This window comes from Saccostrea echinata, unplaced genomic scaffold (assembly GCF_033153115.1).
Source record: "Saccostrea echinata isolate AGI-Se365-2 ecotype Australia unplaced genomic scaffold, CSIRO_AGI_Sech_v1 ptg000054l, whole genome shotgun sequence".
In the NCBI taxonomy this organism is placed as follows: domain Eukaryota; kingdom Metazoa; phylum Mollusca; class Bivalvia; order Ostreida; family Ostreidae; genus Saccostrea; species Saccostrea echinata.
This window is the reverse complement of record NW_026889803.1, coordinates 39,954,583-39,981,324: the sequence shown is the minus strand read 5'-3', so window position 1 is coordinate 39,981,324 and position 26,742 is coordinate 39,954,583. Positions and strand designations below refer to the sequence as shown.

At 33.4% G+C, this 26,742-nt stretch overlaps 4 protein-coding genes across 5 annotated transcripts; 1 reads left to right on the top strand and 3 right to left on the bottom strand.

Moving 5' to 3' along the window:
- Nucleotides 1-137: 137 nt before the first annotated feature.
- Nucleotides 138-3,254, bottom strand: LOC133205172 (putative phosphatidylglycerol/phosphatidylinositol transfer protein 2). The gene is made up of 4 exons (XM_061340919.1): nucleotides 2,648-3,254; nucleotides 2,449-2,544; nucleotides 1,915-2,099; nucleotides 138-1,229 (listed from the first exon to the last, which is right to left on the bottom strand). The coding sequence occupies exons 1-4, from the start codon at nucleotides 2,964-2,966 to the stop codon at nucleotides 1,149-1,151; spliced, it is 681 nt and encodes a 226-aa protein (XP_061196903.1). The 5' UTR covers nucleotides 2,967-3,254; the 3' UTR covers nucleotides 138-1,148.
- A 364-nt stretch (nucleotides 3,255-3,618) lies between these two features.
- On the bottom strand, nucleotides 3,619-9,525 carry LOC133205210 (putative phosphatidylglycerol/phosphatidylinositol transfer protein DDB_G0282107). Of its 2 annotated transcripts, none has more exons than XM_061340971.1 (4): nucleotides 9,205-9,525; nucleotides 8,821-8,916; nucleotides 6,901-7,091; nucleotides 3,619-4,423 (listed from the first exon to the last, which is right to left on the bottom strand). In XM_061340971.1, exons 1-4 carry the CDS (start codon nucleotides 9,464-9,466, stop codon nucleotides 4,343-4,345), a joined length of 630 nt encoding a protein of 209 aa, XP_061196955.1. In that variant the 5' UTR covers nucleotides 9,467-9,525; the 3' UTR covers nucleotides 3,619-4,342. The 2 variants fall into 2 exon arrangements, with proteins under 2 accessions (XP_061196955.1, XP_061196954.1); XM_061340970.1 differs by having other exon boundaries at nucleotides 9,202-9,524.
- Nucleotides 9,526-10,792: 1,267 nt separating this feature from the next.
- Nucleotides 10,793-13,670, top strand: LOC133172613 (serine protease inhibitor dipetalogastin-like). Its single transcript, XM_061307545.1, has 4 exons — nucleotides 10,793-10,868; nucleotides 11,133-11,253; nucleotides 11,964-12,167; nucleotides 13,526-13,670. The coding sequence occupies exons 1-4, from the start codon at nucleotides 10,832-10,834 to the stop codon at nucleotides 13,608-13,610; spliced, it is 447 nt and encodes a 148-aa protein (XP_061163529.1). The 5' UTR covers nucleotides 10,793-10,831; the 3' UTR covers nucleotides 13,611-13,670.
- Nucleotides 13,671-14,028: 358 nt separating this feature from the next.
- On the bottom strand, nucleotides 14,029-23,567 carry LOC133172611 (15-hydroxyprostaglandin dehydrogenase [NAD(+)]-like). Its single transcript, XM_061307544.1, has 7 exons — nucleotides 23,304-23,567; nucleotides 21,710-21,833; nucleotides 20,542-20,654; nucleotides 19,465-19,561; nucleotides 18,732-18,808; nucleotides 16,015-16,163; nucleotides 14,029-15,382 (listed from the first exon to the last, which is right to left on the bottom strand). Exons 1-7 carry the CDS (start codon nucleotides 23,394-23,396, stop codon nucleotides 15,256-15,258), a joined length of 780 nt encoding a protein of 259 aa, XP_061163528.1. The 5' UTR covers nucleotides 23,397-23,567; the 3' UTR covers nucleotides 14,029-15,255.
- Nucleotides 23,568-26,742: the final 3,175 nt, after the last annotated feature.

The following is a 26,742-nucleotide window of genomic DNA, read 5'->3' as shown; positions in this document are numbered from 1 at the left end:
GATCATTTTTCACAAACTTGCATTTTAAATACATGTAATTATTGATGAAGAGTACCTTATATTCAACACCATGAACAAAATAACCATAATTCTCTGTTACTTTTATTTAACAATAGTTTTATTATTCATACATGTACATTCAGATTTATTTTAACTTCTATACTATGAGTACATTAACAAATTAGATCAAGACATCTCTTTCATTAAGCTATTATCTCTAATAAAAGAAATGTTATGTCCCATAAACAAAAATATATCCATGTATATATTTATAACCTTTTTAACATGGGTTAGGCGTACTTTTACGAGTAAGATGAAAGACTTTGATTACAAATAATTCTAACATCGGTATACATATGAATATGTTCAACTTTACATGTAATACTTCTTTCATTGATAATTCATCAGCAAATATATGCATCTTTAGAAAAAGAAAGAAAGAAAAATAAAACCCTTTTTGTTAAAAAAAATCCAGAAAAGATATATCTGTACATATTTCTCTTTAAATGAAGATATTTTCCATACACTTTCAGAAAAGATGCATTGTTTCGAGAAATACTGCAAAAAATCTTAATGGGGAAAAAAGTAATTCTTCATAAGCGAGATAATCACACCTACATTAAAAATAATATACATGCAATGTATTACTTCATCATCGAGGAAATCAATGCCCATAAAAAGAATAATTTAATACATGTAATGAATTTCTTCCTAACCGAGGTAATCACATGTGCATAAAAAATATATATGTAATGTATTTTTCGTATTTAAAAAAAGAGGGGGGGGGGGTTACACATATACAAATAAAACAAAAAGTGGAACAAAGTCTGAATAATGGTTGAAGAAAATTAATGTACATGAAGTTAATAAATATACGAGTATTTACACAGGGTATTTAGAGTGGAATATTTTAATACAACTCTAAAACGAGACAAAATCAAAGCAACACGCGTCATATAAATGCAACATCCCTGATACATATTTAAAGAAAACGAGTATAATCATTTTGGGTTATTAACAAGACCACCTTTTACTCAATCATGAACAATATCATAGTACAGTGTATTAATGCAAGATCCATAAAGATAAATACATGTAATACAAAAACAGTTTTCTCTGCATTGTTAAGGCGTGAGGGTCCTCATTTATTATAAAACAAATGTCGTCAGCCCACAAGTCAACAGTTTTCCATCGTCACCGTTTAACCAAGCTCGAGTCTCATATTTACCCTTTTAACAAAAAAAAAAACACAAAATAGTAATTTTTTTTTACATTTGGAAAATTTGGAATGGATGCTTTTATAACAGTAGCATGTTTTGCCATTTTTTTTTTAGACAGGAATGAATTTTGAGATCAGATAGTGAAAATAGTGGTCTCGATCACAGGCCTTTATATCGCTTTAACCAGACCGACATACTGGGGGTTCTTTTTTTATACCCCCCCTTAAGATTGTCAGTCGGGTTAAAGCGATCTGAAGGCCTGTGGTCTCAATCAAAAGGTCCTTCTTGACACTATCCCTTGCATTAGATGCTAGTCATCAAAGCCTCTAAACTGAAACAATTTCAGCACATGATTTAATAAGCTGTGCATTTTTTAATAGATCACATTTTATTGTTTGTAAAAATTTCAAGTGATTCATTGAGATGATCTTTACCAAAGATACTGGATATCACTGCAATTAAAGGTTAAGTAGGGTTCACCGGAAGGGATTATACTTTCTCTACAATCATCATAAACTCCTCCAAAAGGTTTTTAATGTCGGAAAAATTGTGCACAATAAAGTACAAAGTTTTTCGATTTCGTTTTTCGCTTTAAAGTCAAATGAATGTGTTTTTTTCTGTCTGTATACCCAGAAGTTGTGAAATATCTAAAAAAAAATTGTTGTGCTTCAATAAAAATTTTCTAACGTCTTACCTTTGGAATGAACTTTGGAATCTTTTTGTCTGTTGCCCATGAATAAAATCCCGGTTTGTAAGGACAGAATACTTGACGAACCTCTTGGTTTTCATCTATTGTACAGAATTCCCAGTGGTTGTCGTACAGATCTTTACCATTGTATTTGACATCTACGAGAAATTCTCCCTCTGTCAATGGTTTCTCTGAAATATAATTCCATTTTCACGTTTATTCCAGCGGACAGACATGTATGTTTGGAAAATATTTTGTAGTAAAGAGCATTTTCATTTTTCAAATGGTTACAAACAGTATAGGAACTTACTAATTTATACATATTGGGGAAAAAGAAAGTTCTACAAAAGTAAATTGTGTGACTTCTAAGTTACACTATAATCTAAGATTGGTCATGTAATGGTCATATACATACTTGACATATTTCGACACATACTCATATGTACACAATAAAAAAAGATTTTTTTTTAAAGATGCAAATGTGTCCCATCTTTTGAATTAATGGTTGCTAGGATATATAAAAAAGAAGATATTATTCACCTAAGGTGATGTTGATGAAAGTTCTAACTTTTATCCCTCCCGTTTCTTCATCGGGAAGCATTATTGCTTTTCCAATTGTAATTCTGTCTTTATCATCTACATAGGTAAAACAAAAAATCAAAAGATTATTCCGTGAACCACTGCATAATTATTCAATTACTAGTACCAAAAGACTTGTCCAAATTGGTCAAATTCTCACCACATGAGTTGTACACGTCTCCAATACCCACAAATTTATTATCGTCCACAAATTTTTGCCAGTGTTTGGCAGAACGGACAGCTTCCGATTCTTCTTCATCTATTTCTTCCGAGTCCAGTTCTATGGAATTCTGAGGTTTCAACACTACACGTCTGTTAGCTTCCATAATCTCAGAAGGTGGTCCATGATTAAACATTGTCATGTAAAGTGTAAACATAGAACAGAAAAGTGTCATTATAGTCAGTGCTATGATTAAAGGTACCTTCCTCACGTTCATCATTTTTACGGTTCGACGTTGACATATACCTTTCAAATTCATCTGTTATGTCATAATTTATCCCTATCCAAAGTATTCTAGATACTTTTTTCTGAAAAATTCCTTTATATTAAACCTCTCGCTCCTCTCTCTATGCCAACTGAGTCGGTTAGTTCGCTGTAATTAAAACAGATGTGACAAGTGCCCCTCCTGATCAAAATACAGAAATTATAAAAGTCATGTGCTCAATTGTCCATCCGGTTGACAGTGGACATTTGGCTCTGTACCAGTCTCTGGCGAAGGAAACCAAGGGACAATCCTCTATCACTCTGTTGTTTGATCATCAACTATTGATAACGTTATCCCACGATAGCAGTTATCTGACAGCCATGTCCATAAATCATAACTAAATTTTGACACTACACAGTGATGGATGTAAAATGGGCCAAGGTTTAACTACGTGTATCCATTTCGATGAACTTGAAGCACATATACTCAGTTTTATAAGTAGCTCTACTTACATACTTGCTAAGCGATATAAAGAAAGTTTTTAATCATATGATTATTTGTCTACAGACTTTTTAAAGACATCGTTTAATGGACTACGAACTGTGTTATTCAAAAAGTATGTTACTTCAGTTGGAACAGTAAATTTAAAGACATCCAATTACACCTACTTAATTAGTAAAACTACAGAAAAGAGCAAAAGAGTCAATATTTTTCAACGTTTTATTTCCAGCTCTGACTTTTACATAGTTCACAAAGGGAAATTGATACAAATTGATACAGTAAGCTGTAATCTTGCATTTATCAGATTCGGGCTATTGTCCTTGCAAACAAGGTTGCGTCAATGACAGGTCACATTCATTCGAGATATAGATAAAAGTTACCTTTTAATATAATGAAACTATCAAATTCTGAACATTCAGTCTAAATATTCTTACAAACAGGTCCAGAAACATGTACAGCATTTGTTTCATTAAAGTACCTTTATAATTATAATTTAAGTATTGTAATATTTCTTCGTTGTCACTGTATAACAGTGACAAATCACAAATCCCTACCTACATGTATTATTTGTCTTCACGACTTTAGAGGGGTCCACTTTTCCTAGGGTTTTAACCTTGTCTATTTCTATTCTGATCTCTTGTGTGTGGGGGTGGGGTTAGAGGAGGGACTTACATCCCTGCAAGATCCGCCCTGCTTCTTCCAAATCTCTCTCTCTCCCTCTCTCTCTCTCTCTCGTGTCAATAACACTGTGAATGTACTAATTTTACATTCAAATATTTCGGTCAACAAATAAATTACGTCACTATTTATCTCAATATATATACAGATACATTGAATATTGCGCTATCTAGGCACCGTTTACATCAGCATGTTTTGTTAACATATTAGTGCAACAACACAAATAGTTAAACTAATTACACTGTTCAGATCTACAAAACAAATTCCCCGAATCCACACATAAGTACTTCTTCATTTTCATCTGTTAATCTCGCTGTGGCTTTATAGGTACCCTAAAATTAATGATATAAGCACAATAAATATCTTATATCTACGATGAAATAACGCGCTAAAAAGGGAACAAAAGCCATGATCTTAAATTGCATTCAACCTGGTTTATCATAATCTTTTTTCGATGCTACATTTTAAGGTGGAACAACCCTCTGATGAGAGATAACTTCCCAAGAAAATAATTCCAACCTGACTGATTGTTTGACGTCATACCAGCGTCTAGTAATAAGGACCATTATATAGTCAATTCACTCAAATCCAAATTGGGTTACAACCACTTACTTCTGTTTTCTTTTGCCAATATTTTTGATAGTTACTAATAATACTTGACCTAAAACATTTTCACCCAGTTCTTTTAAACTGTTAATTTGGGATATTTCTACTTTTATAGTAAACAATTTTAATAATGCTACAGTAATTTATCATGTATCAGATAAAGATTTTTTATTACTAGTACACCCCCCTTAAGATAACTTTCGTAGATTTTACAAACACAGATAATAATGTGATATTCTGTCTTAAAAAGCAACGCTTAACTATGTTTTCTAATTAGAATTTAATATGTATGATTTTAAATATTGTTTTCATATACATCTCATATTTTAATTTTACGTGGTGATAATAATAAATTATTGCTCTTTCTATTCACTATGTCACATTTTTTTTTTATATCATGATTAGACATAATATTCATTTTTGAAAAAGTAAGCAACGCTTCATACTTTATACTGTTTTCCATTTGAATCTAATGCTATTGTTGTTGATGAAAACCATATTAAAAAAAATACTGAAATTTAGAGCAGAGGGTTATTGCCCCGTATAAGATATTGTAAATCTCTAGGACAGTTATCAAAAATTTTAGCAATGAAAGAAAAGGTGATGGATTATGTATCACTTTTGCACAGAATTTCAGTTACTTTCTTTTTAAACTTTGTATTTGAAAGAAAAAAAAAAACAATTCCCTGTGACAGCCTGAAGGACAGATGATACAAACAAACTTTTATCAAAAATATTGAAAATAACAACTTAAGTCATGTCTCTATAGATTTTCATTTTTCATTCAAAGTTTCACAATAATGGGATTAAAAGTGACAAAAAGTTGTAAAGATTAATAAGGATGACTACAAAAAGGTAGAATTTTGAACATCATGAAAGTTTACAATTACTCAATATTTTAGAAATTTAATTCACATCATTTACAATCAAAACAAGTCCAAAAATATATATCAATCCAGACATCTATTTATTTTTTATTTATTTCTTTGGGGGGTGGGGGGTGGGGTGTATCATCTGTTCTTGAATCTCCAAAAGGATAATATACCTTTTAGTTGCTTGATTCTTAATTCCCCCTCCTTGGATTTGATAAGTAATAGTTGTTTAGTACTTGTATTCGGAATTCCCTATCGTGAGTGATCCTTATGTTAAATATGAACTACTGCATCATTTATAACATTACAAATATTTTCATTCTCAAGATTATGCATTCTTTTTCATTCGAAGGTGGGGTTGGGGGTCAAAACTTTTGAAATTATTCATTTCATCTACAGTATTTATTTTCTTGTCCAAATTGAATGATACGATAGTGATATATTTCATTATCGGTCTATTGGTAGGCATATGGATTTTCTAGTAGTTAATTGTTTTGTTATATTCAGTAAAGTCTACATTGTCTTTTATATAGAGAAACAATTAATCAACATAATAATTGTTTCTGGGGTTAAAATGGTATTAATTTTTGCCATGCCTTAGCTATGGAACTTTTTTTACTTTCTCTTATCGAATGTGGGGGATTCCATGTCGAATTTCTAACATAAATTATTACATGTAGGAGAATGGTTCTTCATATCAGATTCAGGTAAAATTTTCTTTTCTACCTTTGAGAAATAATTTGTTATTTTTGCCGCTCCATGACCCAGGAATACATGTAACTTCCGGGTTTATACGGACAGAAAATCCACTGGGGTAAAAATCACTTTTGTACCTTTGGGAGATAATTAGGTATTTTCCGGTATATGACCAAGGAGTAACTTCCGGGTTTTACGGACAGAAGATCCCCTTGTGGACAGAAGATCCACTTAGGTAAAAATTACTTTTGTACCTTTGAAAGATATTTAGGTATTTTCCGGTCTATGACCCGGAGTAACTTCCGGGTATATACGGACAGAAAATCCACTGGGTAAAAATTACTTTAAATTTGTATCTTTGGGTGATAATTACGTATTTCCGGTCTATGACCAAGGAGTAACTTTCGGGTTTATACGTACAAAAAATCCACTGGAGTAAAACCTTTGGGAGATAATTAAGTATTTTCCGATCTATACGTACAGAAAATCCACTGGGGTAAAAATTACTTATGTACCTTTGGGAGATATAATTAAATATTTTCCGATCTATGACCCAGGAGTAACTCCGGGTTTTACGGACAGAAGACCCCCTTATATGGAAAGAAAATCCAATCGGGAAAAAATGACTTTTGTACCTTTGGGAGATAATTAGGTATTTTCCGGTCTATGACCCAGGAGTAACTTCCGGGTTTATACGGACAGAAAATCCACCGTTCCTCGTCATCTTCCTCCTCTTCCATTTCACAAAACTTCCACTTATTCTCATACAGATCTTTCCCGCCATAACTAACACTCAAGAAAAATTCACCGTCGTCTAACGTTTTTTCTGCAAAAAAAAAAAAAAAAAATTATATGAGCAAATTTAAAAAAGAAAAAATTAAAATTAAAATAGAGTTACAACTGTTTGATATGGGTTTCTTTTCTTTTTTCATAAAAGTCACCTGTTTGTTAAAATTTAATAGCACGTTTTTACTGGATAAAAAAGTTTCACTAATTTTTTTTTCTGTCTATGAAAAGAAGAGAAGAAGACTTTTAAAGATTTTTCTTAAACATGTATTTCTATGTAAAACTTCGATTGCAAATTATGGCCCCACCCTACTCCCTGGGGTCATGATTCAAACAATTTGAGTTGACACTACCTGCATGTATGACTAATTATGGCTTTCCTTTTCAGGTGAAAAATATTTTCAGGGACTTCTCCTTTATATATTCCTATGTCAAATTTTGATCACCCATTTCTGCCCCACCCTACCCCCAGGGGTCATGATTTTGACAGTCTTAGATCTACACTACCTGAGGATGCTTCTCTATTAATACGACTTATCGTCGCTATGCTGTTCTTGAGAAGAAGATTTTTAAAGCCTATTCACTCCTATGTAATACTTTGGCCCCCTGTTGTGGCCCCGCCCTACAACAAGGGGTAATGACTTGAACAAACTTAAATCTACACTACCTGAGGATGCTACTGTGTAAATATGACTAATTATTGCTTTGCTGTTTCTGAGAAGATATTTTTTCCATGATTTTTCCTATATACTCCTATGTATAACTTTGACCCCCTATTGTGGACTCGCCCTACCCCAAGGGGTCATGATTTGAACAATCTTGAATTTACCTGAGGATGCATCTGTATTCGTACTGCTCTTGAGAAGATTTTTAAATGATTTTTCCTATATATTCCTATGTAAAACTTTGACCCGGGTCACCCCTTATTGTGGCCCTACCCTATCCCAGGGGTCGTAATAAGAACAAACTTGAATCTATAGTATGTTATGAAGCTTTCACAATAGTTTCATCTTTTCTGGCCCAGTGGTTCTTGAAAAGAAGATTTTTAAATGATACCACCAAATTTTCACGAATTCTTAATTATCTCCCCTTGAAAGAAGGCGCTTCCTGTGAACAAATTTTATTCCCTTCACCCAAGGATGCCTTGTGGCAAGTTTGGTTAAAATTGATCCAGTGTTTCAGGAGAAGAAGTCGAAAATGTAAAAAGTTACAGACAACACACGACAGACAGACGGACGCCTGACACTTTTTCATCAGAAATGCTCATTTAAACCAAGGATCATTGGGGCTAAAAAGGAAATACAGAAAACAAATCTTTGAAATCCTCTCGTCAAATTTAATAGGGCCACAATTAATTAACTTAAACGTCCTCATCTAATGTAGATTTAATGGTTGTTCAAATTATGACACGCGGCGTGCGACATTTGCACCACAGAAGTGTGATTGAAGTTGCTGAAGTGATGAAAAATTAAGAGAAATTTGACTTAGATTAGCGTTGTAGCCCATAGACCTCTTATTTTAAAGATAGTTTGAAACAAGTAAAAATTTAAAGAGCTTTTTGGTTTTGGGGGGTAAAACTTATACAAGTTTAATTAATAGACATACTAGTACACAGCGTTCGTACACTTGAGACAGCAAGACTACTTTTCAATTGAATGCAGTAGTCGTCCATAAATAAAATAACATAAGTAGTTTCAATGTTGTTTTTTTTATATATAAAAATTACAAAACGTGATCACTTTGTTGATTTCACTACGACATATACTTACCAAATGTTACATTTAAAAATGTTTTAGATGTTACTCCGCCTCTCCTTTTATCTGGTAGAATGACAGTTTTACCTAGCCATTTTCTACCGTCTTCATCTGAAAAATAATTTGAAGACATGTTGGCTCAGACTACATTTGATTAACCGTTTGCCAAAATCTAAAAAGTTAACATCTTGCTTCACAGCAGACCCGTAGCAAAGTGGGGGCAGGGCCCCCTCCCCCCTCCCCTGTGTTCTACGGGCCTGGACAGGTTTCAGTGGAACTTTGTGTGCATTTCCACCTGCACCATTTGCTTGTTTTATTATAGTATGCAAAGGAAAATACGAAATTTTAATAATTTTAAATATGGCTATAATCTATACTTATTTTACTGAAGCTTACCACAACTGTCGTAGATATCACCAATAGAAACGAAATGATTGGCCTTGATGAAAGAATCCCAAGCCCGTGCCGATCTTAGGACCTCTTCATCCCCATCTCCGGCTAACACGCGGTCTAGATACTCATTTGTCCTTGAGTTAGCAGAGAGAATTTTTTCTGGGGGTCCATGATTGAAAATTGTCAAGTACACGATTATTAAAAATATGGCAGAAACAAATAAGCACATAAAAGATGTCCTCCGACAATTCATGTTTGTAGAAGTCATTCAAGTGCATAGTTGGTGAGCCTCGTCCAACCTCATCCAATATGGAGGACAATTTTGAACCTTGTACCTTAAACATATTTCTATCATGATACACATGGCTTACTCACCGAGTGGTACATTTTACAGTGATATAGTGTGTGTCCAATTTATCAAACCATCTGAATTATCTATCTAGATAAAAATGATTTAGATTATTAAATATTTGTTAACATTCAATCATTGTAAGCAATTCTTAAGGAATTTTAAAAATTTAAACTAGCTCTCTACTTTTTAATTCTACTTTTTAGTTTTAAATTGTCTCATAATTAAAAACACAGGAATAAATAAAACATAATGGAGAAAAATGTGCCTAGTAATTTGAATTTAAGATAAAACCAGTGCCAATATAGATAAATACAAACAATTTATACATGTATCGTAGCTGATAATCGATTGTTTGCAAATTAGAAAGGAATGATAACTCCTTTCAAAGAAAATGATCCGAAAGTTCTACTTAACAAGAAGAATAAATTATACACAAATGGTGAAAACCAAGCGAATTAATATTTCCTCATATTGTTTATACACAATATTTTCAAAAACGCGTTAATTTCCAAATGAAAAGGAGGGACTATACTTTTCACTTCATCCTCACAATGTCAAGGTTTTGTGATTTCGGAACTCCACACAAACCCTTGACATAAGTCGCTATTTAAAAGTTGGGCTAGAAAATCCTATATTTCATTCGGTGTGATTTCGTAGATATCCACTGATATTCAAAAACTCAATTACCATACATACTATACATAGCACCTTTGAAAAGAATACAAGAATTCCAGTACATGAAGTTGCAACTTTAAAGCTTTAAAGGAAGATAAAGAATAGGTCATCATACTGATGCACTTACTTTGAAACTAACGAAATTTGGTTTTAAATGTTTTGTATTTCTTCGGAAATCAGAAATGAACCCGGTATCAGAGATATTGTATTATCAATGATAACGGGAATACATGTAGATGGGAACTGTAGTGAATTCCACAAATATGACCTCTTCGTGCGTGCGACAAAGAGATAAGGTAGCTTGATCTTTGACATTTTCTGTAATAGAGTAAGGCCAAGGTAAAAAGCATAAGAAACAGTTTTAGGATAATTTGTTTTCAAAATATCTTTCTACTTTTCAGTTAAGAAAAGAATTATTATATACTGAATTTGGATGGTAAAAAGAATTAGATTACTGATTCTTATGTGCAAGTTGATGGACTTCCTTGCAAAAATCTGACAATCATTACATTTGTCTAGCCTTTAGAATATTTACGAACTGTAATACTTTATAGTTCCAACACTTACCGTACTTTTGGCCCGTGAACACAAGATCAGTCATCAAAGATGAGGAGGATTCTGCTTCTCTTGTTTTTTGTTTCTGGTACGTGTTTATTTCATATATTAAGAATACTAGTAGTTGAAAAATTATTATTTGATCGATCTCTAATAACCCACGTTATGCAAATTTGAGCAATGACATGCCAGTATACACAGGAATATTTTCATATTGTCAGTTTACATTCAATTTAATTCATGTCATTAAAATGTTATTTTGTAATTATATTTATAGGTATATTTAAAATTCTGAACAAGAATTTATTTTTTTTTTTCACATGATTTCAATGCGTTGTACATTTCATAACAGTTGCTGTTGTCTTTGCTATGAGGAAAAGACTGGCCCATTGCTCACTTCTGCTGGAACAGGTCTGTTACCTCCAAGGCCATGATCCCCAGTGTGGAACCAACAATTTTACCTTTTATAACAAGTAACCTACACTTAGCAACTTTGTTGAGAAAAAACATTAAATTAAATGAATGATTTATCTTGAAGCATGAATTCAAACGGAAATTCACCGTTGTTTAATATCCATTAAAGCAAAGTTGAGTAGTATTACAACGAAAGTATTTTTTTTTAATCCATGCAGTTTTGGGGAATTTTGAATTTTAAAATACTAGTATTGTGTGGAAACACTAATCAGGAACAATTTCCAATATCTACGAAAGTCATTGAGCTATTTATTCGTATTTAGGGGTAAAAGGTGAATGAACGCGTAATTTTTGCGAAACAATACGTTTGCGAAAAGAAAAAAAACGTATCGCAAAGAATCCTAAACATTCTCATTTATTTGTGAACTTTTAGCGAACAGTCGTGAAAGTTTCTCCTTATTATCCCCTCGTAACGGAGATGGAGAAGATACAGTAATGTGTGTCTGGGTGGGTGGGTAAGTTTGTCCTTGTTTGCGTAACGGAAGTGACGTAATTTGCATCGGGATCGATGTCGAATGCTGCCTTGATCTTTTGCGAGGGGATGCTCCGCTTTGCGGTGCCCTTTTCAGAGCAAAAGTTACGCGTTTATTCGCGCTTTTATAATTTCTCTTATAACCAAAAAGAGTTCAATGGTCTTTCGTAAATATGTTTTTCAAGCACATGCATAAATTTGAATTATTAAACCGTCTTTGTTTGTTTCCTACTTCAGATGCGAATTTGCGCAATTTCACTGTAAGAATCCGTACATTCACCTTGCCCACAACGGCTCATGTTACGCCAATAGCCACTCTCATCAAATGACTCACGGACAGGAATTGGTGTTTGAACTCTTCTGCAAAACAGTGACGTCACACCCTTGTAACGATGACTTTGCAGAGGTTTGTGCCTCCGATGGTCACACTTATATCAATCAGTAAGTTGGCATAAAAAATTTTCTCCTAACACTTAATCCTAACAATAATACTTTTTGTGGCTACAATGTGAACACAGAATCAAAATTCCCGTGTTTTTTATGCCCCCGGATCGAAAGATCCCGGGGGTATATTGTTTTTGTCCTGTCTGTCTGTTTGTCTGTTTATCTGTTTGTCTGTCTGTCTGTTGTCAACTTTAACCTTGCCCATAACTTTTGATTGGTTGGAGCTACATGTATGACTTTCATATTTCACATGTGTATTCCTTGTGACAAGACCTTTCTTTGGATACTATCATATTTGACCTTTTGACCTTGACCTTCAAGTTTGACCCACTTTTGCAAAATTTTATGAGACTTTAACCTTGGCCATAACTTCTGAACAGTTGGAGCTTGGGGTTTCAAACTTCACATGTGTATTTATTGTGACAAGGCCTTCCTTTGGATACCAACAACTTTGACCTTTTGACCTTGACGTTTGACCTACTTTTGAAAAACTTTAACCTTGGCCATAACTTTTGAACAGTTGGAGCTTGGGGTTTCAAACTTCACAAGTGTATTGCTTGTAACAAGACCTTCCTCTGGATATCAACCTCTTTGACCCTTTGACCTTGACGTAGGAGTGTGACCTACTTTTGAAAAACTTTAACCTTGGCCATAACTTTTGAATGGTTGATGCTAGGGCTTTCATACTTCACATATGTAATCCTTGTGACATCACCTTCCTTTGGATACCAACCACTTTGACCCTTTGACCTTGACATAGGAGTTTGACCTACTTTTGAAAAACTTTAACCTTGGCCATAATTTTTGAATGGTTGGTGCTAGGGATTTCATGCTTCACATACGTAGTCCTTGTGACAAGACCTTCCTTTGGATACCAACCACTTTGACCCTTTGACATTGACGTAAGAGTTTGACCTACTTTCGAAAAACTTTAATCTTGGCCATAACTTTTGAATAGTTGGTGCTAGGGCTTTCATACTTTACATATGTAATCCTTTTGACAAGACCTTCCTTTGGATACCAACAACTTTGACCTTGACCTTGATGTTTTACTTACTTTTAAAAAACTTTAACCTTCGCCATAACTCTTGAACAGTTGCAGCAAGGGCTTTCAAATTTAACATTTTTTATCTTTTGGCCTGGATTTTGACTTGCATTTGAGAAACTTTAACCTTCGCCAGAAGCTGCCATACGGGGGCATCAGTATTTCACAAACACATCTTGTTTTTTTCTTTCTCCTAAAGATCATTGATTCAAAAATTAATGTAAACTGCTAACAGATACATCTATGTCATTACCCTACACAGATACTGTATGTCGATTTGCACAGAGAACTTTGATTTTATAATTTACAGCTGCTTCTTTGAAACTCACCGTTGTCTTCATCCTGAGTTGACCATTGTGTCTGAGTCACCGTGTACAACGAATCCAGTGGGATAGAAGTAGGAGAGTAAAGCTGAAAGCTACATTGTACATACACATGATAAAGCAGTGCCTAGACATGGCTTGTTTTCGCTGTTTCAATTTTTAGCCTTTTACTTTTTCTTCTTTAGTTTTCCCTCGGCTCACTCATAAGTCTGCTCATCGGACAAATCAGTGAACGATGTAGAACACAAAGATCCGTATATCTGTATCAAATGGGTAAATAGAAATGTCGAAATATTTTCCAAAATAAGAAAAGAACTTTAGGCCGAAAATTACAAGGGCCAAAATTTCCTGTGTACATTTGGTGAATAATTAAAAGGAAATGTAACATACCCCGGTACCCTATATAGGTTTTAATAATTTTATTAAAACTCAAAATAGTTAACAACTTTTTTTTAAATTCAATTTAAGAAATAATTAATTAATTAGCACATCATCTGAAAAATCTGCCTTTAATGTCTTAAAGTTATTTTACAAAACATTTTTTTTAAACAAAAAGACTATGCAGGCTCTCATATCAAAGTAAATCAGAAATTATATAGCTGAATTCATTCCAATACAAATATTTTACAATTAATTTCAAAATCAAGACATTAGTGACCTCATCCATTTTCTTATAAATTGCCTTTAAATTCAATCTTATTGTTGGCATGTATTTTTATTCTGTGCAATTACAGTTTTATTCTTAAGAATTTACAAAGCCATTTGTCACTATATATACAAATCACAGGAATAAAAAAAATATAATCATCACATTAATATGTATTATTGTCTAATGGATTATTTTGCCTAACAAAGTAAATGCAATATTATAATACTGTAAGTTAATTCAAAAAAGGTACAAAAAATGAGGTATTCTGTTTTGAACAATACTGTTGTAAAAAATATAATTAAAAAAAGGTAATTTCACGTGGTTAAAATTTGAAAAAAAAATGCTTACTCAGTATAATTTACCTTACACAATGGTAGTCAAACACAACAGATTTACACTTCAGCAATAATCCGAAATGAAATGACGATAACAATATACTAGAAAAATTATATTCCATTGAAATTTAAATGCTCTTTGTACGTATATATTGCACTAACAGGCTCAAAGTTCCACAACTCTATTTCAACATTTTATAATATGGTACAATACTACATTTACAACATTCAAGTATATAGTAAACTATAGGTAATTGGTTATATTAATTGGTAATCAATACAATAAATAAATATGGTACATATATATGCATTGTTCGTCTAGAAGTCCCTCAGATGATGAAAAACATGTTATTTCATTTTTTTCTCTTGTTTTGTTTTGCAAAATACATATAAAAATATCATTAAAAATAATGTACACAATATCAAAGAATATCAATTTATAAAATATCGATGAAACATGTATAATCACAATTATTTTTGAACGATATCGGATCTGAACTGAACTGCGATTGCTATTCAGAATTATGACGTATTAAAAATTAAAATAGATTATGCCACTGTTTTAATTCTCCTCAAATTCCATTTGACATTTCGGATACTGTTCAGTTTGTATATCATTCAGGGTATCGTGTTAACCCTTTCTTTATCGACAGAGTATATTTTAAATTGGTATTGATTTACAACGATACAAAAGACTTCACTTTTTTCGATGAAACCGAGATGCCAGTACCCTCTACGTCAAAGGTTTCGCCTCTATCGACATGTACTGTTTACCATCCGTTTTGGAACACTTCAAAACGGCTCCATTTTGGTTCACGTCACAAACCAGTTCCATGAAACTCTCGGCAGCTTCTTCTTTGCTATTAAAACAATGTGATAGAAAACATGTGATATATCTGTAGATTTTCAACTGACATTAAATGTGCTATTAAAGCCGACAGAGATTTCTTCAACGTGAATCGATCATTGTATACAACCGTCTGATTTGTTTACTTTCAAATGAGAAATATTCGTTTTACTGTAAACTTTTCAGTTCATAAAATGCATTTGTTATTGATAAGAACACTGCCGAGTAAATAATGCATTTCTGGGGCATCACCCTAATGAAGCTCGAGATAAGCTTTACTTACGATTTTCCTTTCCTATGGAAAAAAATTTAAGGAGGCTGGGGGGTCAACAAATTAACCATCAGATATAACTTTAATTTTTTAGATATGATATCTTAAGCTGTCAACTATCATTTGGCAAACAAAGATTTCATACATTTTAGTTTTAAAATTTGATCATTTTTATATATCTTTATATGGAGCTCTTCTTCTAAAGGAGATCAATAAAGTCTAAAATGGCCACAACCACCCAGCCCTCTTAACTCAGACTTTCGCATTTAGCTTTTTTCAAGCATTTTGTGTCCTTTTTTTCCAAATAGATCAAATTTTCTTGCGATCCCTTTTGAACAAAAAAAAAATGTTTTAACAAACTTGTGCAAACTTACGTTATCATTCCAATAACTTTCAGGAACTGATGGGCTTTCTTGACGTCTAAGCAGTTCTCTTCATTGATTTCTTTTACTAAATCTGTGTCAACAAAGGCTGGACAGAATACATTAAGTCGAACTCCGGCAGACTTCACATCAGAATTCATCTGAAAGACGGAATCCGGTTATTATCTCTTAAGATCTGCAAATGATGCCCGAGAAAAATTTCTACCAGTAAAGATGCTCGTGGGCCTTGACGGGCACCTGAGTATCATACAACGCATCATATTTTTCATCACAGAGACAATTTTTCCCCTGAAAACCTTGAAGATGTTCAAATGACCTTGGGACATTTTGTCAAAGACAATCTTTGTATATGTCTTAAAGGAATATTATGTCTTTTTCCCTAAGTTTTTGTTATCAGTCAGAGTCTATTGCAGAAAGAAAGATAATTCATATAATATACAACCATTACTCGTTTAAAAAGACCATGTTGCACAATTTCTGAAAATAATGAAATTTGACATATTTTTTGTGCAGTCTTTGGTTGTTTAAATAATATAGCCAGATGGGATATTGCTCAGCATTATTATGTATTTACATACATTGTACATTGTTACTATTGCATATTACGTCATTTTTATACAATTTGACATTAGCTTTAGTTTCACTGTAAACAAAGCATAAAGGACTTGCACCAAAAAACCGTAGATGAAAAATCGTAAAATTTCTCGGTCGTATATAGCCGGTAACGTACTTTGTTCTTTGTCTGAAAAATGTCAATGAAAAAAAAATGGGTAAAAATAAAGATGTAATGCAACTGAATTTAGCATCACCATGGGACCCGAATGAACCATGGGTCCAGAGAACATGAATTTGCTTCTTATATTCTTTGCTCATTGCTCAGGATAATTATGTAATTTGTTTGTCTGAAAGAGGTCCAGGTGATGTATGAGCAACCTAACCCTAACCCATGACCTGAATCCTAACTTGGGAAACACTTTCAAAATTGTAGTAAAGTTCTCATTCATCAATGTGGTCATGCAGATAGTTTTGTCTTCAAGATTTCCACGGGAAGAGAATTACGTTCAAAGAGTGCATTCATTTGGGAGATTTTGGTCACAACTTTCAGTCTCACTAAGATAATCTAGAATACCCCAGGCCTTACAGAAAAAAACACCTTTCTGGGAAAGACCCGATGTTTCAGATGCCACTAAGATGGAACCATATAGTCAAAAGATTGGGGGGGGGGGAGGGGGCAAAGGCGTGCAAAATTTGTGAATTTAGTATTGAAGTAAAGTTCTTATCATTGAAACAAAACTTTTCTGCAGAAACATCTTTCGGAAAAAAATCATTCTGTGATTAAAAAAAGAAGTGGTATTCTTGGGGTTCGAACCAAAGCAATAAAAAATCCTGAGTGTCAATTTCCTTTCCAGACTGTCACGCTAATCACTAATCTATACCGCTCATACCAAAGATGGGCATTTAAATCATGTTTGTACATGTGATAAGACCCTTGACTAAATGGACTTCAACTATTTATCGGAAAAATACGAAAGTTGCAGTGGCGGATCCAGGAATTACATAACCGGGGGGGGGGGGGCAGTAGTATCATTTTATCTATTTATGTACTAAAATGGACTAATCCGAAGGTAAATGCTTGTTATACACACAAAATTTCAACAAAAAAATTCAAACGGGGGGGGGGGGCACACCCGGTGCTGGATCCGCCCTTAAATTGTGTCATAAAATGTATTTTTAAGGTAAAGTATGTATTTGCTCCATGTTTTTGAAAACCAAAGAATATTTATTTTTACGCATACTTTGAGTATAATCTTTCAAAAAATGGAGCGAAGACCCACTCAAAATTGTGTTTTAGTTTAGAATTGATCATTTTCCCCTCTTTGGTGTATGTATGCTATTTCATGGATGAAGAAGTTCAATCTTTGTGAGATTGTTGCGATTTATGGAGATTTTACATGTACATAAAGTATACGTTATGTTAAATGAAATATTAGAGAAAATTTGTCATAATTGAGATTTATTTTTTTCACTTTTTTATTTGTCGCACAATAGGCATTTCGCTCTGCTTGTTCGCCCATCTTCTTTTTCCCCAATAGATGCTATAAACCAAACCCTGTTAAAACTGGTCCTGCAGTTTTAGAAAAGCTCGAAGAGTTCACGACGAACGACGAAAGTTGATAGCAATATGTCACCTAGGTCACTTTGGTGCTCTAAATGTGAGTTAGTATAATGATAGTAAAATCGCTCTAATGTCATCACTTTTTTTTTAATTATCAATAAAGTAGCTTTCAGAGTGGTCAATTTTGAAAAATTGCGTCTTTTTTGTGGCAGCATGATACACTCATACAAAATTTTAGATAACTCACTATTTTTCTTAGTATCTTGGTTAAATTTTAAGAGAATTGTACGTATAACGCTATGTTCTCCACTTAGTGTAAAACTGAGTTTCACAGTGCTATTCCATTTAAACCTGTTAGAAGAGTTTTTTATGAGATTTATGAGAAATAAATTGTACGTGAAATGAACAGTAGAAACAAGGCGTGCTACTATGTTTTTATCATCTTCAACATGAATGATTACTTCGCATGTCTCTACCCACGCGTGCACTTCAAAATTACTCAAATTTAAGTTCAATGTACCAATTCTTAAATTCCTTCACATCAGATTGATAGAATGTAAAGGTATAGATGTCAGACTTATCTCTTCCTTACCGCCAAACTCCGAGTTAACGCTATAATGGCCGCTTTTGTTGCACTGTAGACGGGGGATAAGGGATTCACATTCAACCCTGAAATGATAACACAATCTTCATCTCAAAAGGGAGATGTTTCATTTCAAAGAACTACGCAGTTTTCATTCAAAATACATTTATCTCACTGAATCTCAACAACCAGTTATATTTTTTGTTTAGTCTCTAAGTTTGAAATTTAATGAACAAAATAAAAGTTTCATCTAGCACAAAAAAAGGTTGCTTTTGTATTAACTTTTTGACATACTGATATTCAATTTCAGAGGAGCTATGTGATTACATCAATTAAACTTTAAAAAAGCAGGGGTTAGTGAAAGGTTAAAATCGGCATGTGTCTGATGGTTTGCCAAAACGATATCTGGTATTTAACTTATAACATGTTATCGGCGTTTCCTTCGTAACAAAATGTTCAAACCTGACATACTTTATTTCATCTTTCGTCAATAAAAAAATTATTTCTGACCAATAGGATAATGAAGTAGTTTTGACTTAACTCAAAATGTTGTATTAAAGTTTATAATCGAACACATATAAAATTTGAGACTTTGTAAAAACTTTTCCTTTCATTTTGTTAATTTCAATTTTCCAGTGTCAGTTTATAACAGTTGTTTATTTTTTGAATGCTGGACTTCAGCCTAAGACAATATAATTATCCTCGGGCCTGTATTATACGGCAAAAGTTACAATATGTGTACCTGCCGCAGACGATACGTTAATGATAACGCCTCCATTTCCTCCTTTGTCCGTCCTCATGTGTTCAAGAGCCAGCAATGTCCCCCTGGTTGTTCCTTTCTAAAATTGTCGTAGGATGATACGTCAGAAGACAGAAAACACATTGCATATGATCTATTGCTCGTAAAACGCTTTCAACGTATACGTTTCTCAATTTAAAGTATTCTCTTAATTCCAAGATTATAAGACAGTTTAACTTGGCATAAAATATTTTTTGAAATGCTCATAAATTTAAAATAGCCAATATTAAATTTTACCATTGTCAAAAATAACCCCCCCCAAAAAAATATAAATAATCAATTTACACCATATATATTTCTAAATTTTAATAGTCTACGAATATATTTCTCTTGGAAAAGTGCAAAGATTTTTTCTTACAATTTGTAAGGTTTAGTCTTAGCAATAATACGGTTTTCAATGGAAAAAAGAGGCGAAGAATTCCTGAACTATTAGAAGGACGACAAGTACATGTATTTATAACCGCCCGGTTTTATTCTGTTTTTTTTTTCTATCTCTCTACCCCAGCAGTTACGAGGGAATTAGCTCAAGACTATGAATTACAAACGGTTTCCAGTGACACTGAAATGGAAAATACCATCGCTTCAATACTTTCAGTTTCGTAGCTGCAGAACTGTAGCGTTATGGTTTTATATTTTAGTCTTTGACCATAACGCACTACTTTCCCTACGAATAATGCCACAAATTATGGTCAAAGACTAAAATATATAAAACCATAGCGTTACAGTTCTGCAGCTATCAGTTTCGCAGATGGATCGTTTTCATACCTTTTCTCTGTACTGCTGCACTCAACAACAACAGAATATATAATAATCAATGTACACTACTTGTGTTTTTATCACTGCTCCATTTCATTTAAAATTTATTTAGTGCATTGTCATATTTTTGCTCTGCTTTTGACTCACAGCAATTGGGGTTGAGAAGGAAATCACATTGTGATAACGAGACTTTATAGATAAGGAATTTGCCATGGTGAAAAATTGAGGGGTAAATCACATCAAAAAAGATCCATGCATGCTTACCAAATTAACGTCAACAGCTTTCTCCCATAAAGGATACGTCTCCCCGCCCAACCCGGCATTGTTGCAGACGATATCCAGACAACCAAACTTCTCTTTGACACTTTGAAATAAATCTAGAAAATGTGTCGATAAAAAAGCGCCATAATATAATTTCTATAACCATTACTAAATACAAGGGATTACAGCTAGGGAAAATGTTTTGTGTATTGCACCAGCTGTTCAATTTTTTTGCCCCATAAAACTAAACCTTTGCCAACCCCTTAAATCAATTACTAGTATACTGAAAGTGTTTGTCTTATTAATGATCTTAAGCCTCGATATTTTCTGTCAAAACAGATAAAAATGTAAATAAATAAAAGTTAACAAGGAATTCTGTCTTGTTGTTTTCATAATTCAAATGAAAGTTCCTAACTATTGGTAAAGTTTCAACTTTGGCTGCAGAACGGTAACTAGAGACATTTGGAGTATGCTTTTGCCAAAACCTCAAACGTGCTGTGTGCTTATTTGTAGATATTAATCCAAGGGGGAAATTGGGTCGACATTTCACTGTCATTTGTAGGAATATGAGTGTTAATCAACATCGTGTGAATGAAGCGATGACACTCAGGAATTCGAACGTAGTTTTTATTGGCGCAATTCTGTTTACTATATAGTACTCTTCATGGAGTTATATATGTATATGCATGGTTTAACGTGTACGATAGTTTAAAGTTTACATATTTCATAATCTATTTAAAACATTTCAAAGAGATTCCCCTATGAAAAAATTTACACTTCTCTGTCAGACAACTTTATATTGGGAAGTACAAATGTACATATATTGTAGATGTCGAGATTCTATAGTACCTTATTTTTGCGAGAGAGTTGTATGACATTTATTGGCGAGGAAAATTTCTCAGTAATTTTGGTATCATTGTATATAATATTTAATTGAACAAAAGAAATTTTTTTTATCAGACATTCGGGTAATATTGCGCGAAAATTAGGTTTTCGTGAATCAAAAGTGATTTACAGTATATTAAATGGATAAAAACAAACAAATAACATTTCTACATGGATCAAATTTCAACAAATGACAGGTATAATAAAAAAAATAAATTTGAAATTTTTTTAGTCCCGAAATTGTTATATATATATGTCATTTACAATCTGTGACAAATCTACTCACTTTCCATTGGTTGTTGCCTTGTGACATCACATACTTGGAACATAACATTTGTTTCTCCAAACTTAGATTTTAGCTCTTGGAGTGACTTCAATCCCAAATCTTCATTTATGTCACAAAAACACACCTGCAGCGAGAAGTTTGACGCGTATCATCTAAACATCCCTCACCCCAATATTTATATCAAGCGTATAATGATGAAACTTTGAATATTTCATTCAAAAGTTGAGCCTAAAAGTTCTCGGTGTGATTTACAGACTAGAGCTTGCAGAACAAAATCATGGCAGAATATTAGTTATGATAGAATGATTTTGTTAGATGCTCACTTAGTATTTGTGCATTGTTTTGATATGCCGTAAATGTTTAATTCAGTTCAATCATTTAACACTCTCTAATCTCTACCACTACATAAAGCATTTTTTTCACAAAAAGAAAAAAACACAGATATACACCACCCTTTCTTAAGGAAAATGACGAAAATCACAAGACGCAGAGTTTATTCTTGTTTTCTCTTTCACGTTAATGTTTTCGCTGTACTAAAAGATAAATATCTCTAAATCCTCTACATGGATAAAACTGCTCAAACAGAGTATTTTATTCAAAAGTTTGTTAGTTTTGGGTTACTTTTTGCGTGTCTCTTCAATTTGATGTGCGTGCGGTGGAATAGAGTTTTTGTACAGCAATAAATATGATATAAAAGGCTTGAATTTCCTCTGTTGCTGGGAGAATTTTTTTAACAGTTAAAATGGTTAATCATATTGTACTCACAATAAGCCTTTCCACAGGTTATTTTGGTTAAATATAAAAAAAAGGCATATAAAATATAAACATAAAAAATATTTTTTGTCAAAGCAACTTCTGGAACAATAGAAATAATAAAAAACAAAGTTGAAAAGAAGGTTAAGAGTGGCCAAACAGTTTTACATACAGTGTACAGAGTACATGTATATATATGTAACGCGAGGAACCAAGAGGCGTCAGATAAAGTTACAACTTTCTTAGTGGATCTCTTTGAATAACGTGAGAAAGTTATGCTACATTTAGTACACTCATTCATAAATATATAATGTTTCCTGTTTTGTTACAAACAAGTTTTTTGTCCATAATATATTTCTTCATATGGCCCTTATCTAAATGAACCTGTTGTGCAATTGAGTTCATTAGTTTTTAAAACTCATTTTAACCTCTCTAATTTCACCTTGCCTAATTAAGTGTAGAACATGTTACGAATGAATGAAAATTTGAAAAGAAAGCATTGTACACGAGTTTTCTTTTTGGAAAAGTATTTATATTACCAAACTATCAAAGTACCAGTGTTTACTGGTCAGAAATCAAGTGTTTTTCTCATGTTTGCATACATGTGCGATCTAACCCCCCCCCCCCCCCAGGACAAAAACCGAAAGCATTTTTATTGAGTTCGCCTAGCTGAGATCATCATAATAACTTGGTACCTAGCATTAGTCCAATCATGTACTGCAATATACAGTAACTTGAAAGATTTTTTTTTTAATCGTTATAAACATACCATGTACTTTCAAATATACAAAGTGGTATATATCTCGCTCGATTCTTTTTAACGGGTAATTTTCAGACTGACCTTTGCTTTCTGATCCAGCAGGGCCTCAGTAAATGCATATCCCATCCCCCGAGCTCCACCCGTCACCAGCGCCACTTTCCCCATCAGATTCATCGTGCCGAAATAAGACCCTTATCCAACGGCAATGATACAGATTTCGCAACAGGCATTCCTACAGAAACGAAAGCATCCCTCCCTCTCCTCAGCTGCTGCACAAAATGGACTAATTCTTCAGCGCAGAAACACGGCTAGTAGATATAGATCGTTCAGAGCAGAGCGTGTTAGATGATTTGTTTCTCTCTATTGTAATGGTTGGCTGACAAATGCCGCGAGGTCAAATCCCATCGCCTGGCAGCAGTCATGTCAGTGTAAAGATGTGGCGGATCTAATGATGGAATTCTTTCAAGTGCGACGAGTAAAGAATTTATGTTAGTAAAATTAATGAAAATTATTATATAGGTTGATACTGTTAGCTCTTTTACTTTGTTTTATTTTAATTATTTAGTGTACTAATTCAATTTTAAAAGTGCATTAATTTAGATTGTATCCAACACATCCTGATGAATTTAACTTATTAGGTTTTAAAGTACAAGGTTAAGTTTACATAGATATATGTGGCTCCCTTAAACAGGTGAGTAGTACCTACATAGTTATGACATTTACCATTTTGGGAAATTTGAAGGTAAAAAGGTCATTTTACACATTGACGAGAAGCCCCTCGTATCCACAGGACCTAACGAAGGGATGGTGCTCCCTCTCCCCCCTCAACCCTCAGAGAATTTTTATTAGACTCGAAAACTTATCAAAAATACATGAATTCCTAGCTTATCATAACTATATTCCGATATCTGATATCATTTTCCGCCTTAGTTAAGTTTTAGAGATTGTTCCTTTACGGTATATATACGGGCGCGAGTCTAAAAGAGGCATGGCCGTAGGACCCCCCCCCCTCCCCCCAATAACTTTGTCGATATATAGATTTACTATAGAAAACATAGCTACTATATATTTGTGCCCCCTCAATAAAAACGTCTGATGACCTTTTTTTTTTTTTGCTTGTCAAGGAATTTTGGTAGTTGATAGCGCCCCGCCCCAAACTTAAAATGTATGACGTGCCCCCCTCCTCCCCCAAACTGAATTTGCTTCCTAAGGGCCTGAGAGGGAATGGTTGGCGTAGTGTAAAAATATCTCATTCATAGTGGCATAGCCAGCCAAAGTATGCAAATTAGGCAGGAGGCCTGGGACCGCCTCGAGGCTGCCATGCATGCAGTGATCCAGAGCAAAGTACTAAATGGGGGACCCAGGGGCGAGGCCCCATGGAGAATTTGGAGAAATGAAGTATAAATATTTTTATTCCGAAATGCATAAATTTTATGGCGTTTTTATATAGATTTTGCATTAAGATCACGGACTTGATAAATATAATACAATTTTAAGTATTGAGAGTTTACCTATAAACTCTACAGGCTTCTGAATGCTTCCTGGACAAGAATATTTTTTCAAACCGTCTTCAGACTGCAAGAAAGTTGATATACGCAACATCCGCATCGCAAATGATAGGGCGAATCCGGACAGGATTTTTTTCTTGAGCAGATGCTGAGAGGTCTTTCAGGAGAAAATAACGGGAGAAAAAATAAATGCTTCTAGTCTATTTGATTATTCGGATATTATGTTTTTACCAACAGATACATATACTTTTCCATATCATGCGCGGATCTAGAGGCGGAATCCCCCCTCCCCCGGAATTTGAAGAGTTATTAAAAGTATATACTGAAGCAAAAAACAAAAAACAAAACAAAAAAACTTTGGATCCCCCCCCCCCCCCGAAATCGTGGACCCCACCACCACCACCACCACCACGAAATAGGTTTGTTTAACATTTGGAAAATGAATTTTACGTTTTTTGTTTGTTTCTTTGTTTGTTTGGTTTTTGTTTCGTTTTATTTTTTGCTTGTCCAGAAATTTTCTGAGTTTAATACGATTTGGATTTTTTTCCTGGATCCGCGCCTGCATATTTCAAGACCCCCCCCCCCCCCGCAGTTTTGTGTAATTCTTAAATCCAGACATTTGACTAAATTAGACCCAGACCAAAGTCAAGTTGTACCTTGAGATACAAAAACTGAATTTGTATTTGTTTTTTTTTTCGGAAAAAAGATTTCTTATCATTTAAGTTTGTCACGTGATTTTATTCATTCTAGTCATTACTAAGTTTTATGTTATGAACTTTTCCGTGACTTAGTACATTCCTGGTTCTACGTAGAATAATTTAAATGAAAGCGGTAAAAAGGAAGACTCGAGTAAGTGATAGATTACATAAATATCTTTAAAATTAACTCTTGTTAATCATGAATATGAGAAAAGTACAAGTGTTGAATTGTCCTTTTGTGTATGTTAAATGATTGATGTCTAAATGTACCAAAGACAGAGTTCCTGTATTTAAGCCTATAGATGTTTTGATTTTTAGACGTTTAGTTTAGGATGTACTGTAGGCTAAATGTTATATTTAAAAAAAAAAAGCTGTTAAAAACAATCAGAGTATACACATGATAAAGTATAAATTGGACATCCAATGTAAGTCTTCATTACTTATGTTCCGGTATTTCTGTTTTTTAAATATTTTTTGAAATTTTTTTTTCTTTCTGACAGTTGATGAAATCTTGATCCCTCTAATTATCACTCTAGATACTGTAGTTCTTATTATCTTGCTTATTGAAAATGCCGAGAACAGTTCTTTCTCTCTTACAGTAAGTGGGGGGGGGGGGGGAGAATTGTTGATAGGTTCGAGTTAAAAAAATACAGACCAACTGTATTATTCATCGTTCTCAAAAACAAGATAATGAATCATTGATACATACAAGACTTTGAAAATCTGTAAATCTGCTCAGGTCATTCAAAATCAATGATTAAAGGCACTTTTCTTGACTCTTAAAATTTCTGGCTTTGTAAGTTTGTTATTGAATGGTGTGTGAATTTATTTTGGTTTCTGCAATGATGAATCGTATTGAGATTGTACATTAAATTCACTTCATTAAAATCAGCTCATATGATTAAATTTGTAAATTCTATTATTTATTTTTGAAATTTCCGTCATATGCCTTTCTTTGATTGTTGATGATTCCCTACTGCATTTGTGCCAATTGTTTACTTTTGATATTATTGTTTTCACCTGTTTACATCATATACTGTACAACATTGAAAAGTTCTTGGATATTACAAAAAAAGACAAGAATCATTTTTATTTTAAGTTTCTTATACCTGTAAAATTAATGCTCTTTCTTTTGTAATTTTCTTAGATATAAACTTAAGGGGGAAAAACACCTTTCTACCATTAGGAATGGGGCATTTTACTGGCCTCTGTGTGCTGTAAACCCAAAAAAGTGAAGATTGCAAACTGGAAAAGTAATTACTGTGCTTAACATATTGTATTTTAACATGTAAAATTATTTGATGTTGTATTTTA

Excerpts from the sequence above, each read along its gene's own strand:
- LOC133205172 (XM_061340919.1), bottom strand. The coding sequence starts at position 2,966 with ATGAATTTGAAAGGTATATGTCAACGTCGAACCGTAAAAATGATGAAC. Across the intron at positions 2,100-2,448 it reads TTTCATCAACATCACCTTAG|AGAAACCATTGACAGAGGGA; the intron begins GTGAATAATATC and ends ATTATATTTCAG. Across the intron at positions 1,230-1,914 it reads TTCCAAAGTTCATTCCAAAG|GGTAAATATGAGACTCGAGC; the intron begins GTAAGACGTTAG and ends TTTTGTTAAAAG.
- LOC133172613 (XM_061307545.1), top strand. The coding sequence starts at position 10,832 with ATGAGGAGGATTCTGCTTCTCTTGTTTTTTGTTTCTG. Across the intron at positions 10,869-11,132 it reads TCTCTTGTTTTTTGTTTCTG|TTGCTGTTGTCTTTGCTATG; the intron begins GTACGTGTTTAT and ends ATTTCATAACAG. Across the intron at positions 11,254-11,963 it reads AATTTTACCTTTTATAACAA|ATGCGAATTTGCGCAATTTC; the intron begins GTAACCTACACT and ends TTCCTACTTCAG.
- LOC133172611 (XM_061307544.1), bottom strand. The coding sequence starts at position 23,396 with ATGAATCTGATGGGGAAAGTGGCGCTGGTGACGGGTGGAGCTCGGGGG. Across the intron at positions 21,834-23,303 it reads TGCTGGATCAGAAAGCAAAG|GTGTGTTTTTGTGACATAAA; the intron begins GTCAGTCTGAAA and ends TTCTCGCTGCAG. Across the intron at positions 20,655-21,709 it reads AAGGCAACAACCAATGGAAA|ATTTATTTCAAAGTGTCAAA; the intron begins GTGAGTAGATTT and ends CACATTTTCTAG.
- LOC133205210 (XM_061340970.1), bottom strand. The coding sequence starts at position 9,466 with ATGACTTCTACAAACATGAATTGTCGGAGGACATCTTTTATGTGCTTA. Across the intron at positions 7,092-8,820 it reads ATTTTTAAATGTAACATTTG|AAAAAACGTTAGACGACGGT; the intron begins GTAAGTATATGT and ends TTTTTTTTGCAG. Across the intron at positions 4,424-6,900 it reads TACCTAATTATCTCCCAAAG|GGTACCTATAAAGCCACAGC; the intron begins GTACAAAAGTCA and ends CATTAATTTTAG.